Source organism: Fragaria vesca, linkage group LG1 (assembly GCF_000184155.1).
Source record: "Fragaria vesca subsp. vesca linkage group LG1, FraVesHawaii_1.0, whole genome shotgun sequence".
Classification (NCBI taxonomy): domain Eukaryota; kingdom Viridiplantae; phylum Streptophyta; class Magnoliopsida; order Rosales; family Rosaceae; genus Fragaria; species Fragaria vesca.
This window is the reverse complement of record NC_020491.1, coordinates 7,974,830-7,990,469: the sequence shown is the minus strand read 5'-3', so window position 1 is coordinate 7,990,469 and position 15,640 is coordinate 7,974,830. Positions and strand designations below refer to the sequence as shown.

General features: G+C 36.4%; 3 protein-coding genes across 3 annotated transcripts; 1 reads left to right on the top strand and 2 right to left on the bottom strand.

Annotated features, from left to right (window-relative positions):
- Positions 1-2,691: 2,691 nt before the first annotated feature.
- LOC101310646 lies at positions 2,692-3,561 on the bottom strand. The gene has a single exon (XM_004289003.1). It carries the CDS (start codon positions 3,559-3,561, stop codon positions 2,692-2,694), a length of 870 nt encoding a protein of 289 aa, XP_004289051.1.
- A 5,898-nt stretch (positions 3,562-9,459) lies between these two features.
- On the top strand, positions 9,460-10,329 carry LOC101310355. Its single transcript, XM_004289002.1, has one exon. The coding sequence runs from the start codon at positions 9,460-9,462 to the stop codon at positions 10,327-10,329; it is 870 nt and encodes a 289-aa protein (XP_004289050.1).
- A 3,689-nt stretch (positions 10,330-14,018) lies between these two features.
- Positions 14,019-15,052, bottom strand: LOC101310064. The gene is made up of 2 exons (XM_004289001.1): positions 14,350-15,052; positions 14,019-14,266 (listed from the first exon to the last, which is right to left on the bottom strand). The coding sequence occupies exons 1-2, from the start codon at positions 15,050-15,052 to the stop codon at positions 14,019-14,021; spliced, it is 951 nt and encodes a 316-aa protein (XP_004289049.1).
- Between the last annotated feature and the right edge of the window lie 588 nt (positions 15,053-15,640).

The window sequence follows — 15,640 nt, the reverse complement described above, 5'->3', positions numbered from 1 at the left end:
TCCAAAATCCAAAGCTCTTTGGATGGAGAAGCTTTGACAATATCCACGGAAAGATCTTGAAGACTTGAAACTGTGTTTTTATATTCGTTTCTGGAATTCGGTTGGGAATGGGGACTAGTATTTCATTTTCATACATATAATGGGTTGCACGAGTGAGCATGTCTCTGTTATGTTCCCTTTGGTCTTGCAACCTTCCAAATGGCATTAAACCTAGTCGGTTTAGTTAGTACTTGATTGATTGATATGTTTGTAATCTGGTACTAGTGTAATATGTTTCTTGCTTGATCAAGTGTCTTGTTCTCTGGACTTTCCTTAATTTTCTTCTTACTTTGGCCGTAAGAAAAAGAGATTCTATGTATTAACTTGTGGCACATTTTGGTAGCTAATTGTTCGTTTGATATGTCATTTGCTAATGTATTAACTATTAACTTAACATTTCTGTTTTATGAGTACTTCATATGTGCTTCAATGCTGCTTGCTCATAGAAGTGATAGAACACTTCCCCATTTCTTCTAATGAAAGTTTATTTAGGAAAATAGCTGCTAATCTGAAGTACAATTACTTGCTAATTAAACCGGCTGTTAGAGCAACTTTATTCTTTCGTTCATTTTATAGGAGTGTTTTTAGCAAATACGCTACTCACAAAACAAGCCAACTCAGCTATTAAACTAAAACTTATTGTAAATTTATATCAAAGCTTCTGGAGAAGGTTCAAATAGAAGCATTTGGCCGTTACTGATATGAAGTTATTAAACTATGACGCAGTGCATGAGGCAAGTTAGGATTAGTCGTTCACTATTGAAAAGCAAGTTTATAAAAGCATATGTGCAAGGACAAATTAACTACCATTAGACTTGCTTAAAAGTTGTTAGGATTGCTTAATATGAGCCAAAATCAGAGGGGGTTAAGATTCGTATCACTTGAAAGTCTACAAAATTCGTTTCATGGAGTACCTTTACTTAGGAAAGAGACAAAGTAAATTATTAAACCATACTATTCTATCACATTTATCAGCAAGCTTAATGTTAGAGTAAAGGTTGATTAGCATAAAATAATTGAGCTTCTCTCCCAAGTCCCCTTTAGCAGCTCCGCGTACGTGGACATCCAAATTCTAGAATAGTAACATCAAATTTATAAGGAAAATGAATGTGACATTTATATCATGGGATAATTGAAATTTTGTCAATTATATGAATTTTTGGGCCATATGATTGATGATCACTCCATTGAAGAAGGTGGTTAGCAAAGAACAAAAGAAAATTTACAGATAAATGCAGGAAAGTGAGACCGGGCTGGTAGTTGTGAAGTTGAAATATGATCAACCAATATGTTATTCTTGTCTTTATTTTTGAATTTTAATGAAAAGTATAAGGCATGCATGGCTGCTTTTTGTTTCTTTTTATTCAATAATATTACAAGAATGATGTGACGAAGTGATTGTGAGAGGCAGATTTATTTGCATTTGCCCATTGAAGAATATCATGGTAACGAGTATATTCGCTGGAATTCGATCAGTATTGTAATTTTAGTATCTACATATGAATATACGGAAAACACTAGGATCTGAGATGAAGTGGATATGAACCTTGTTGAACAAGGTTAGGCAGAAAGGAATGCCAAACCTGAAATATATTAGAACTTCTTTATTGGAAACCAGTAAAGAGATTTTTTTTTTTTTTTTCGATGAAAACCAATACAGAGAGTAAGTGGAGGACATTTGCAGATATTTGGATTGTTAAAATGTCTACATATGATCGAGTATCAAGAAGGCCTGCTAAGATCTTTTATATGAAGTGGATCCAATTATTGATGGATAAGGATAGGCTTTAGTTTAATAGTATGCAAAGATAAAGTGATCAATTTCGGAACATTAGTAAAGAATCCATCCGTAGAGGGATTTGAAATATGGATTGAATCATTTCTTTGATTTCTCTGGTCTTGCTTGTTTTGGCATATGACTATGAAAATCATGTTTGCAGACTTTGTTTGCTCCGGGCTGTGTCCCTAGCTTGCTCTTTTTTGGTCATGTGCCTTGATTAATAGACCTGCATTTCATCACACAAAAAAAAAAAAAAATCAAAGCTAGTTCGGGAAAGTTGGAATGTGAGTCTTTAAAGTTGTAAAATTTTAGTTACAATATTAGTCGACCTAATATGTCGTTAAAATGGTAATTGAGTCTTCAAAGTTGTAACAACTTTTCTTTTATCAATTTGAAAACTCAATTATCACATTAAACACATATTTTACCACTTTAACGACACATAAGTACTAATATTGTAATTAAATTTTTACAATTTTAAGGACTCATATTACAACTTTATGACAGAATTGATTAACTTATTGTAGAATTTTCCATTCAGTTCTAAAAATCAAATCCAGTTCTAAAACTATCGATTTTGCTGTTCCTTGCTGAGTATTCTGTTTCTTCGCGCACAAGTTTCTTTAGCAATGCGTTTGATTTGATCTTGATTTTGTTAGGGTTTTCTCTTGGATACAAATCGATCAAATGAATGAATGTAGAAGACAATAAAAGAAACATCAGATGTTGTTCAGAAACTTGGGCATCCATTGTATTTCATTGTATAGCTATACATATCTCAAAAAATTGTAATCTCAAAGGAAATCCTAATAAAATGTGGACGCCTTGGATAATTTTGAGACTAAATAATGGCCTTTGGATAATCCCACAAATCATTGTGAGATTATGTTCAAAAGGGAGGCTCTTGTTTTGATCAAGCGCTTGAATACGCTTTCCAGACCACTCTCGAGGCCTTCAATGCAGACTTCCAAAGCCTCCAATTTCTTCTGTGCACTTTGAATCTTCTCAACTTCAGCAGATTTGCATAGTGAGGATAGAACAGAATCCACACCATCCAATTCATGCCCGTTAATGTTTACTTGAGTTTCACATGCTACGACTCCTTTGTGCATCAACTTTGACACCAAAGACCACCTGTTTGACTTGGAAACTGGAACTGCCAAGAACACCAAGAGGGATTGGAAGATGGACATGTTCTTTGCACAAACTTGTCGAAGAACCCTAATCACTGCAGCGAGATGCTGATCTTGCTCCAGAGATTGTGATGATACAATCTTGCTGTCTGCTTGTTTCAATTGTGAGATCAATTTCTTGGCATCCTTCTTCATTTTCTTGCTGAAGCTAGTGTAGCTGGCGATGCTGGTTTCAATGCTCGAGTCTCCCTTTCTTCTTCTAAGAGCAGATTGAAGAGCAAAGACATGTTCTTTGACTTGTAACATGAAATCCCTTGTGATTCCACATATGTCTAGAAGCTTCACTGATCCATCCAACAACTCATCCATGCATTTCTCTTGTTGGTGTTGAGAGAGTAGCTGTTGGGTTGATGCCATTTGGAGAAGATCATCAACACAATCATACAACTCTTCAAGACCAGATAGACCTCTCAAGATTGAGTCGGATGTTGAAGCAGATGAAGTCGACTCCCATGATTGTAGCCTGCCGAGCTCTTCCTCAACTCTAACAGTTGTTGGGTGAGACCTTGTAGGCAAGCTGATTGATCTGACATGGTACTTGGCTGCCATGATTTTTCAAAATTCTCAGTGGTTTTTAAGGCTGTTTTGCTTTGTTTTCAGGTTTGAGATGCTTTGCTCTCAACATTGAGGAGTTGGGTATATATAGGAACACACAGAGAGATTAAGGATTAGAGAGAAAGAAGGCATGTGGAACCAGAGTGGGCATTCCTTGGGAGAAGGATACACTGTCACTTATTGGGCAACATGGAACCAATAATTTGCAATATTTTTAGGATTAGATGGTCTTGCGTTGGGTATGACTCCGTATGAGGTGTCTGCAGAATCTTGTGATGTGTAGCATTGGTTGAGGAATTAGCCTCAAGAGTCATCACCAACTTTGCCTCCGCTTGTGCCACATTAGCCCTTCATGTTCTTGTATAAAATTGTGGCAGACCAATCCTCCCATAGCTGTACTTGTCTGGGTTGTCTCACTTTTGAAGAGGGTAGCTTCAACACTCGAAAATTTGCATTAAACAAGTAAGATTGAGATCCAGATCTGTATTGTCTAGGGATAGGGATATTAGTAAGAAAATTTAGATAGCCCTAGAATGCATGGTCGTTAGAATGCCAATATCGATCAACTCCTCCATATTCTAATGTGTGCACGAGTTGTTTGTACTATTCAGGTCGGCCTTTAGAATCTGGTAAAGATTGACCTAAATGTTCTATGTGTAGAGGAGCTGTGAAGCGTAGATTGCTGCTTACACAGACGCGTGTATTTGGAGTGATTAGGACAGGTGGTGCTCTCTGCTTTGCTCTATCATATGAGTCCTTTCCTCAAATCATTGGAGCAGTCTTTCTTTACTGGATTAGCTTATTTATGTCATTTCATCAAATCATTGCAGTCTAGTTATTTCTTTCTTTACCGAAATAACTACTTTCTGCTTGGTTTTCATGAACTTGGTCATTTCACCAAATCCTTGGAGATTTTTTTTTTTTTTTTTTTTGGCGAGAAAATCCTTGGAGATTTGGAGTAGCAGTTCTTTAGTGAATATATATAACGTGGGAATAGACAGGTGGTGCTCTCTGCTTGGCTCTCCCATTTGAGTCATTTCCTCCAAATCATTGGAGCGGGATAACTGATGAAGTAGTGAATTGGAATTTGGAATTGGTTATTAGAAGTGTATATCGTGACCAAATTTGTGGGGATGTATAAATTACTCGGTTTACTTGAGGAGAAAGGAAGTAAGATTAAAATTGTGGAAGACTCGACTACATGTTTTTCCCTCCTATGTACATTCTTTACATGTTCCATCATGTTTTGTATTTAAAAGCAAGTCCACCCCAAGCTCCGAAATGTGACCTAGGCTTGTGGAAATTGCAGCCTAAAATCACTGCCATGTGAAGACTAATGTCTCACCTATGACCTAAATATTCCCAACAAAGACCCAGATGGTGGACTTGTTCTAAGACCATGTTTAATTAGGTCCTTAGGGTCTCGCTAATATTGGACTTGGTATAATTACCTCATCGGCTATAGGTATATGTCAAATTGTCGTAACAAGATCATTAATAAACTTCATATCATATTGGTTATCGTTGTGGAACGACATGTTAAACCGACAACGTTGTTGTATCTGGATGTATAAAACTCTTCACACGAGTTATAATTAAGAGAACTTCTTATAATCGCAAAATGATTGATGTAAATTAGTTAAATGCATGCTTGTATATGTCCTCCGTTCAATTAGTTGATGTTTGGCCCGTCATCCGTTTGTCCCTTTTTGTATTTTACGTTTATTGTATGTTGGTTTGTCTTAGCTTAAAACCTTATACCATTAGTTCCTCCCCAGTTCATCCTAATATCTGTCTTATCTCGTTCATCCTAATATCTGTCTTATCTCTTACGAGATCGATATGTACGGTACTACATGGCGCGAGTAATTAAGAATCGTAGCAGTACGTACATATGACTGATATGATGATCATTCATACTCCTAATTGTATTTATGAATTAATCCTAATCAATTAATAATTAATCCTAATCAATTAATCCACAACTGACAATCACTAACACCTTGTATCAGTCGTGGTTGTGCTTGTAATATGTTCATAATTTAGATATATTGATCATGCAGAGGTAGATTTCTTAATAAAATGTTTGATCATGGGAATGTACTCCATAATTTATTTTCGGCCCCCTAATATTGTGGAAAATTTAGACACCTTTCGACATGCATGGGAATTAACTCCATAATTCATTCCACGCATACATACATGTGATCCATATGCATGGCAGTGTTACTAGTAGTTTTTTTAATTCAAGATCACGGTATTTCAAAGACTTCCTAGGCCCAATCTGTTGGGGGCCCGGACAGCCAGCAAGGAATTGCAGCCCTTTCTTTGGTCACTTTTAATAGTATCGTGATTCGAACCTAAGTTAGGAAGCACACCCAACTAGGCATTGTTACTGGTTATCTGATGAGATCCCCGGCCTTCACACATTTCAGGCCGACATATACGACAAGGACTCTTTCTTTATTCCCAATCGGCCGGTGGCATTAGATGAGATCATCAGTGGCGTAGGTTTTATAATTGTTACATGTATAGGTATGAATTATATATCATGCATGATGCATGCTGCGCGCAGCTAGCTAGCTAGCATATTCTTTAAAACGTGAACAACTGGTAATTAAGGCACAAGCCAGGGCCTGCACTGCATCACGCATATAGCAGCACTACTGCTGCTCCTCGCTAACTCGATCGATCAGTTACCGGCCCCTTTATATAAATCAAAGGACCAAAATGAGCTAGCTGGCCGGCATGGGTATATATATGAGTATATATATCGACGTGTATATAATTACTCTTGTTTGGTTCACTAATACAATATACTAGCTACTACAAGTAAGATATAAGGCAGAGCTAGTGACACTGTTCGATGATATCAGTAATATATGGAGGGTGTCTGTCATCGTCAAGATGATGGTGTTTGGGTTTTTCGGGAGACAAGGAGGCATCGATCAAGGCATGCAGCATGTAGATATTCCTCTCCCTCTCTTGCTCTATTATATACAATACTTGGAAATGGGATGCTACATAATACCTCGAGTAGTGAAAGAAGTATAAAGACCCAAATATAGAGCAAGGGTGGGCGGCTTTCAGCTATAACTTCTTGCCAGAAGGAAAATTAACTGAACCCCCATGCCCATCAGACCAAATAAACCTGAAGAAACTTAACCGGCTAGCAAGAACAGAATGAAAATGGTGCACACATGCTCATTTTGTATCCATGGAGACAAATATATACATGATTCTTCGATCTTGTCTCCCTCCTACTACTGGCATGGCTATACTAATCTTGGCAAGCAGATTAACTTTCTGCATCGTGAGCTTAATTGGTCGATCATGTTATATATATGCATGGGACAGTAGGCAGTACATTGTCTTGGAAATGTACCTAAAACTAACGAATCTGTATATATGCATGCATCTTCATCATCCCAATTGTAGGAATATTATTGCAGTTAACCCTATATGATATGATCGAACAGTATCAACTAAGATCACATTCTCTTCTGCAGCAACCCACAAAACTTAATTGCCACTAGCTCATTAACAGAGAATAAGAGATCGACTATCAAATTGATCTCTAGTCTCAACCTTTCAGTAACCCTATGATAAAGGCTGCAAGCTTAATTAAATTAAGTCGTATAAGAAATATTCTCCAAGTAGACAGAAAAGAATATTTACTCTAAAGTATTGTGAAGTCATGGACGGTCCACGTTGCCTAGACCCGGCCAGACTAATATAGATTCAACTTCGAATAAGATACAGATCGACTACCCTAACTTTGCCGTCCCATAATACATGTATAATTTGCAGAACTGCAGAATTCATATATCAAATGCCGCAGGCGACGAAGCATATATGATCGAATTCTGACCGTGATGAACAGTGTCGTCGACCCACTTCAACTAGTTTTTATTTAAATTGAGGAAAACAAGAGAACTAATATACTAGTACTAGACACATGCATGCAAATGATCCTTGCAGTCCTTAAACTGTGCTTGATTAACAATCAAAGAAACATCATTATCAATTTATTCATGTGGAGTGACCATGTTCACGGGAAAAAAAAAAACACACACACAAGGAATTATACAGGTTCTTTTGTTTGCATAAGCATGCACCACATTATGATCATGATCGTTAACTCAATAGTCATTTCTATATTCTTAAACGTGCTCTCAATAATGTTTTGGATGAGAGTCTGTATATATCTAATCTTATGTCCTTAGGTTTTTTGGGTAAGCAAGAATCCAAGAACTTTTTATATATAAGACTGATTTTATGTGAGAAGGTTTACAATATATATACGAGGGACAAGTAACCCCATTTCCATAGAATATGCCTCCACAATCATTGAAGGATCGATATTAAACTAAACCCATGCCATGTCATGTTAGGTTACAATACTCTAAACTTCAATTAGAGCCTCATCAATTGCGCGCAATTATGTAAGGTCATGAACTCATGATATGGATTGTTTTGGTCCTTTCTTAATATATATATATATATATAGCTTTTTCTAAATGCCATTATTAAACCCAAAACACTACTAATTAATTAAACTTAATTTGGTAACGTATATTATTGATCATCTATGCAGTTCCTAGCCTATTGGTCCAAATATACCATATAATTAGGATTCTAGGTCATTGTTTAAATTAAATGTCATGTTGTGTGCGTTAACAGCTAAGTACATGCATGCTTAGTGCCTATGTACATGAGAAACTCCTATTGGTTTTAGCCGGATTATCAAAGTTCCACTTATTTTCCAAGAACAATGTCTAACTTCTTATTTGATTTCAGATGAATATAGTTTAACTTCGTAGTTATATTTTCCTTAAAAATCAATATATCATAACTTATATGGAATCAAGAGAGACTCAATACCTCAATAGCTAACGTCCATTTATCAAAAAAAAAAAGAGACTCAGTACCACCTTAATTTCTAGGCACATCCACATGCCTACAAGTAATTTCAACAGAAAATACTGCTCCAATAATTTGGTAAAATGACTGAGAATGTATTAATTCGAGTAAATAATTAAGTACATACTACTCCAATAATTTGGTGAAATGACCGAGTTAATTAATTAGAGAAAGAAATGACTCAGACTAAAAGAGTGAAGCATATAGAACACCTGTCTCAAATGCACACACGCGTCTTCAGAAGCAGCAACATATATACGTACGCTCATAGCTCCTTTAACACATGAAACATTTTGGTCACCTTTGGCAAATTTAAAATGGAGACACCAGTACTACAAAGCAAATCATGCACATTTTAATAACGTTAAGAATTGCAATATGATCGACCATGTTGATCTTGGCATTCTAACCACCGAGTATACAATTGGTATATGCTACATTTTCACAATACTCTCCAATACTGGATCTAGATCTCAATGATATATTTTGGATCCTTTTGCTTGCTGCAGGGGCAATTCTAGGGTTGAAGCTATATAGCTTCTTCAAAATTGAGACAACCCAGACAAGGCCAGCTGTTGGAGGATTGGTCTGCCACAAGTTAAAAAATGATAATGAAGGGCTAATGTGGCACCAAGGGAGGCGAAGCTGGTGATGACTCTTGAGTCTATTGCCCTAACCAATGCTACCCATCACCAGATTCTGCAGACACCTCATGCCCAATGCAAGACCATTTAGGGTTAAACAAAGAGCAATTATTGCTGCAGTGTTACCCAATGAGTGACAATGTGTTCTTCTCCCAATTAGCAATGCCCACTCTGGCTCCACATGCTCTATCTCTCTCTCCTTTGATCTCTTTGTGTGTTCCTATTTATACCCAACTCTGCAAATGTTGAGACCAAGCAACTCAATATTCAGCTCTTGTGAAAACAAAGCTAAAAGCCTTAAAAAACTTCACTCGAGCATTTCATCATGGCAGCCAAGTACCAACTCAGATCAATCAGCTTGCCTACAAGGTCTCACCCAACAACTGCCAGAGTTGAAGAAGAGCTCAGCAGACTACAATCATGGGAGTCCACTACTTCATCTGCTTCAACATCCGACTCAATCTGCAGAGGTCTATGTGGTCTTGAAGAGCTATATGATTGTGTTGATGATCTTCTTCAAATGGCATCAACCCAACAGCTACTCTCTCAACACCAACAAGAGAAATGCATGGATGAGTTGTTGGATGGATCAGTGAAACTTCTAGACATATGTGGAATCACAAGGGATTTCATGTTACAAGTCAAAGAACATGTCTTTGCTCTTCAATCTGCTCTTAGAAGACGAAAGGGAGACTCGAGCATTGAAACCAGCATCGCCAACTACACTAGCTTCAGCAAGAAAATGAAGAAGGATGCCAAGAAATTAATCTCACAGTTGAAGCAAGCAGACAACATGATTGTATCACAACCTCTAGAGCAAGATCTGCATCTAGTCGCAGTGATTAGGGTTCTTCGACAAGTTTGTGCAAAGAACATGTCCATCTTCCAATCCCTCTTGGTGTTCTTGGCAGTTCCAGTTTCCAAGTCAAACAGGTGGTCTTTGGTTTCAAAGTTGATGCACAAAGGAGTCGTAGCATGTGAATCTCAGACAGACATTAACGGGCATGAGTTGGATGGTGTGGATTCTGCTCTATCCTCGCTATGCAAATCTGCTGAAGTTGAGAAGATTCGAATTGCACGTAAGAAATTGGAGGCTTTGGAAGTCTGCATTGAAGGCCTCGAGAGTGGTCTGGAAAGCGTATTTAGGCGCTTGATCAAAACAAGAGCTTCTCTATTGAACATAATCTCACAATAATTTGTGGGATTTAAACGCCATTATTTTTGTCTGAAAATCATCAAAGGCATCCGCATTTTATAAGGATTTCCTTTGAGATTACAACTTTCTTGAGAGAAATTTGTGATATGTATAGATACACAGTTAAATTAATACAAATGATACCCTAGTTTCTGAATCATATATGTGTCTTATATTAGCTTCTAATTTACTTTCTTTTAATGTACTTGTATCCATGAGAAAACCCTATCCAAAAGATCCAAGATCGATAGATACAATCTAAAGTGCTCTCGCTCTGCTACTAAAAAAAAAAAAAAAAAATTAATAGATTGAACTTGATTCAATCCTCATTTCAAATTATTCCATGTACAAAATTAGTACCATGAAAGTTCAAGAACGAACAAGCTCCTTGCACATCATCATCACCAGTTTTATTGAACTACAAGGCCAAGTTTTTTTTTTTTTGGAGAAGGGTGATCAGCTCCCGTCTGAGTTCTTGACCACAAAGATGATCTAAATGTAACATTGATGTATCCTTCAAACACTCCATCAATCTTATACTGATTTTATACAAACACGACGCATGTTTTCAACAAAAACGAAGAAGAAAAAAAAGAAAGACTTGATAATCTTTTTCATATTCGAGCAAAATCTTAATTACTCGTACATGCAATGTGGTTTGTCTCCCGTACCATATGGTATGACATACATATTGCAAATGTGTCTAATTGTGTGATACATAAGGACTTTTGAAGGGGTAAGTGGTCATTACATATATAGTCATTTGGTTGCTTTTTCAATCAATGATAACCACACATTTTGTGAGACATGTTATACCATATGGTATACTAGAATTTTCCCATGCAATGAGTCGTCGTTCACTCTGAACATGAGACGTACTCTGCAACTTAGGTTTTAGCCAACAGAAACGACAAAAAGACCTTATTTTTCCTTTTTCTAAACTCCAATTGGCATGAGCTAAGAATCAATGGCGTAGATTTGAGAACTGATTAATTGGAATGCATTATGTATCTCCGAATATATTCTTGAAAACGTGAACAACGGCCTGCATAGCTAGGCTTGTTGTATTGTATGGCCTTTTCTTAATTCCCCAACTTGCTTGATGATTACTTGATGAGTTCATGCATGATCATTTCATGATTAATTCCTTCCCTATTATTAATCAGTTATATAAATGTTCTTCACACTAACTAAATAATCATATCTTAAATCATTGACGTACGTAACATATACAAATGTTTAATGAATGGCTGTCTGAGTGCAGCCAATAACTTAAAAATTATTTCAATGATCGAATCCATATCATCAGTGAGTCAGGAGTACTGTCGAGTCTGCGTATTTCTATTTCATCATCATTCAAAGAACCCAGCTGAGAGGTATTGCCGAGCACTATTGGATAGGTGCTGTGTACTATTGATGGCCATGAATTCTAGGCCAGGAACTGATATAATAATTTCATAGACGATATGTCTGTGTGGGTTATAGACTTGTATATATTCATACTACGTGATACATATGTATATCTAATCATCTATTATTACAGATTTGCAGAATTTTCATATGCATTGGCAATGAATTATGAAAGTATCTGACATTTGTGTCATGCATGATGATGTTAATTGGTGTTCTTTGGAGAGACAAGGAGGCAATATGGCAGAAGATATGTATTCCTCCATATATATTCATGCATGCATTGGAAATTGCAGTTTTCTCCAGCTGCTTGAATGGTGGACGTGTTACAGCTATTGATGGAAGATATACTGGAATTGAAGATAAATGATTTGTGATTTGCATACTTATGCATATGATATCATATTGAAGACCTAGGTACGTGATCGACGACAACTTATTGATCTTATTTACCTTAAGGATTGTATATGTGATGCAAGTATTGTAAAAGAATCATTTCTATCATTTTCTTTAACACTCATGTGACAAAGGATGTCTTGATAATATTCTATCTAATGAAACCAAAACACAAGAAGAGCAAGTAGCAAGAACACAGATTTGGCGCATCACATGTTCGTCTTCTGTGAGGAACATGATCAGTTTCTTCTTGTCTCCGACAGCCTATGGGCCGGAAATTGCAGTAAATGCAGAACTTAATATAACGTACTGCCGGTTCATCATGCTGAAAAGTTAAAAAAACAATCTGCCTAGCTATGAAGATATATAAACTAATCAAATTAATCGTCCTCCTATATATGCAGTTATATATAGTTAAGGTCATATTCTCTCTTCTGCTGCACCAGCTAGCTAGTTTCAAACTTTCAATATTGATCCTTACTCAATTTCCCAAACTGTAAATTCTAATAATAAAACATATGGGGATCAATAATAACATATAGAGAAATTTTAAATACACACCCCTAATATCTTAATACACACTTCTTACTTAATACACCACCTATCAAGTTTTTCATTTTAGTATTATACATAATACACATCACAAACTGCCTAAAATGCCCTTAATTTATGAAATATTCCGTTATTTAATATAATTAATTGATATTTACTATTTGGTACCTCTTTTTACATATTATTTCATCTAATTTTTGCTAGAAATTTTTGGTTATCATCGTTCAATTTATAATCAAATGATTATTGTTATATCTCATCAACTCCAAATCACCAATACAATTTTTCAAAATTCACAAGCTAATACAATTGTAGAAGTGCAGTAGCTATTAAACATAGATAGCTAGTTATTCGATAAAACATGTCATGATAAAGATGCTGCAGTACTTGACAATATGATCTCCAAGATCAAACTAAAGCTGATAAAGATGCAGTACTTGATAATATGATCTGTAAGATCAAACTAAAGCTGATACGGATAATAAAAAAAAAAAAATTAAAAAGACAACCCAAATGAATTGTGAAGAAGAGTTGGAGTTAGAGGAGAAGACGTGATTTCGACGATTTTATGGTAGAAGACGTTGGAAAGAATACTTCTAGCGCGATTTTTTTTTTTAATAATAGATGTATATTTTAGTCATTTAGCTTACCTATAAAATATCAATAAAAACATAAAATAATAAAGATGTGTATTAAGAGATTAGAGGTGTGTATTTAAAATTTCTCCAACATATATGTTTCGCAAGTGAAACAAATATTGATCCACTAAAGTCATGGGACAGGTCCACGCTGTTTACGCATAGACGACTAGACCAATTAATCAACTTCATCAAGGCTAATGCCGCCCCATAAGGCCATGAAAATATATAATAATTAAACCCTAATTAAGCTAGCTAGGTGAATAATCACATGTGAGGCGATGCAAAACCCTAATAATATTGACCTTGAAGCATGTATGGTCGCGTTCAACGGGTCAGCTACCTAGTTGACCTGTCATTGAGGGGGAGTCTGGAATCTGGATAGAGAAATCGAGCTTAACAAATTAAGGGTCATCAATCACATTTGTTAATAGGAAATTAAATTAGGGATTAAGACTAATACGATATCCTTGCAAAAAGAAATTCAAGGCCAACAGAATCAGACAATCAGTACGTATTTGAGTGATCTCCTAGATGAGCTAGGGATACTAAGTAGCTAGATCCACAAAACATACAGATAGCTAGTGAAACTTAATCTTCGATCTAGGCAGAAGGTAATCACTGGCAACTTTTTTAAGAGATCTCATCATGCCAATTTGATGACGAGCTAGCTAGACACAAGAGTTTACAACATCATATATCTTCAAATTCATCTGATGAATACGGCAAGGATCCTTCCATTTTAAGATCGCCGAACCATAATTTGTGGGAGAAGTAGATGTGATTCTCATGAAAACCAGGAAAATCTTGAGCAGGAGCAGCAAAGCAACCATCATCAAAATGACGATCACCCACAAAGATTATTCCATCATTCAAGCTCCTCATCAGAACCCATTGCATTTCGGGTGCGTTCAACTTGTAAACAACGAATGAACGTGGAACTGCAGGACTCTGAGTTCTAGAATCGAAACTCATATATTTGATAACTAATAGTAGCTCCCCAGTGATTCCACCAAATACATACCCCAGGTAAATTCCGGTTTTCTACCCACTGGAGAGCCAGGAGAGGACTTAACCAATTTTATCTCCAAAGAAGAATCAATAGCTATAGTTGTATCATCCAGACTAACAGCATAGAACACGCCCTTATAAAATACAACATCTCTCCAGCAATGCAACTCAGAGATACCATCTTTATTTACTAAGCTGCACTTTTCAATCTCAACATGCTTACATGCACCGGCACCTAATTTGCAGCAGTATAAGTTTGAATAGGCAACCACCATGACTGCAGGCCAATCAGGATTGGACGATATAGCGGCTCTAAAAAGACGAAAATTAGGGTCACCTAGAGATTTTCCTAATTCCAAAACCTTAAAATCCAGCCAGTTTAATGCAGGGGGACACGGCAAAGAGGAGAGTGGATGTACCCTAAACACACGATTTTCTTGATCTGATTCTCGGACCTTAACAACGAAACTACACGACTTAGACGAAGCAATATTTGAATTGGGAGGTGGTTTTACAAGACCATATACCACGCTCTCGATGAGATTCAAGACCTTTTTTCCTTTATACTCGATGCAAACTCTGATGGGAGACTTGATCTGAGAGGCAGGAATAGATGACCGCCATGATTTGCAGACAGCACGGAATACTGAAACATCGGTATTAGTATTCAAGCATTTTCCTATGTTCTCTATAATATCCATAGGAAGATTGTCCATCGTATCCACTCACCTAGAGGTAAGCCTATCATATATGTTGAAAGAACGATGAGATATATAGTGGCACTGGGATTTTGTCTGACATATATGATAGCTTTATACCCTACCATATAGAAGATTCATGCTGATACCGACGAGGACTAGGATATAGAAGATTGTGATATCGGTTCTCCTACTGCATGGAAACCCATTCATGAGTCGTGGGCCTCTGATTAGGGCTTTACTTGGGTCCAAGAGCCCAGTAACTCTTTCTTTGGGCCATCGTTTGCCTCGTGTTGGTCTCAGTTTCTCAATAGGTACTTAGGGAGGTGTATTGTATATGGAATTAATGGAAGTTTTAAAGAAGTCTATGGAATTTAAAAGTCTAGGTGTATTCAATACAGACTTTTAAAAATCAATCAAAGTTTGGGTGTATTCAACTAGATTTTAAAAAATCATTATGAATTCCACCAAAGTTCAGGGGTATTCAATTAAGACTTTTTAAAATGAATAGAAGTTCAGATGTATTCAAAATATCATTCATACTTATGGAATTAATAACTCATGGATAATTGTAAACTTTGTAGTGTAAATTACACACACGAAACT

Excerpts from the sequence above, each read along its gene's own strand:
- LOC101310646 (XM_004289003.1), bottom strand. The coding sequence starts at position 3,561 with ATGGCAGCCAAGTACCATGTCAGATCAATCAGCTTGCCTACAAGGTCT.
- LOC101310355 (XM_004289002.1), top strand. The coding sequence starts at position 9,460 with ATGGCAGCCAAGTACCAACTCAGATCAATCAGCTTGCCTACAAGGTCT.
- LOC101310064 (XM_004289001.1), bottom strand. The coding sequence starts at position 15,052 with ATGGACAATCTTCCTATGGATATTATAGAGAACATAGGAAAATGCTTG. Across the intron at positions 14,267-14,349 it reads AAAACCGGAATTTACCTGGG|TTCCACGTTCATTCGTTGTT; the intron begins GTATGTATTTGG and ends AGAGTCCTGCAG.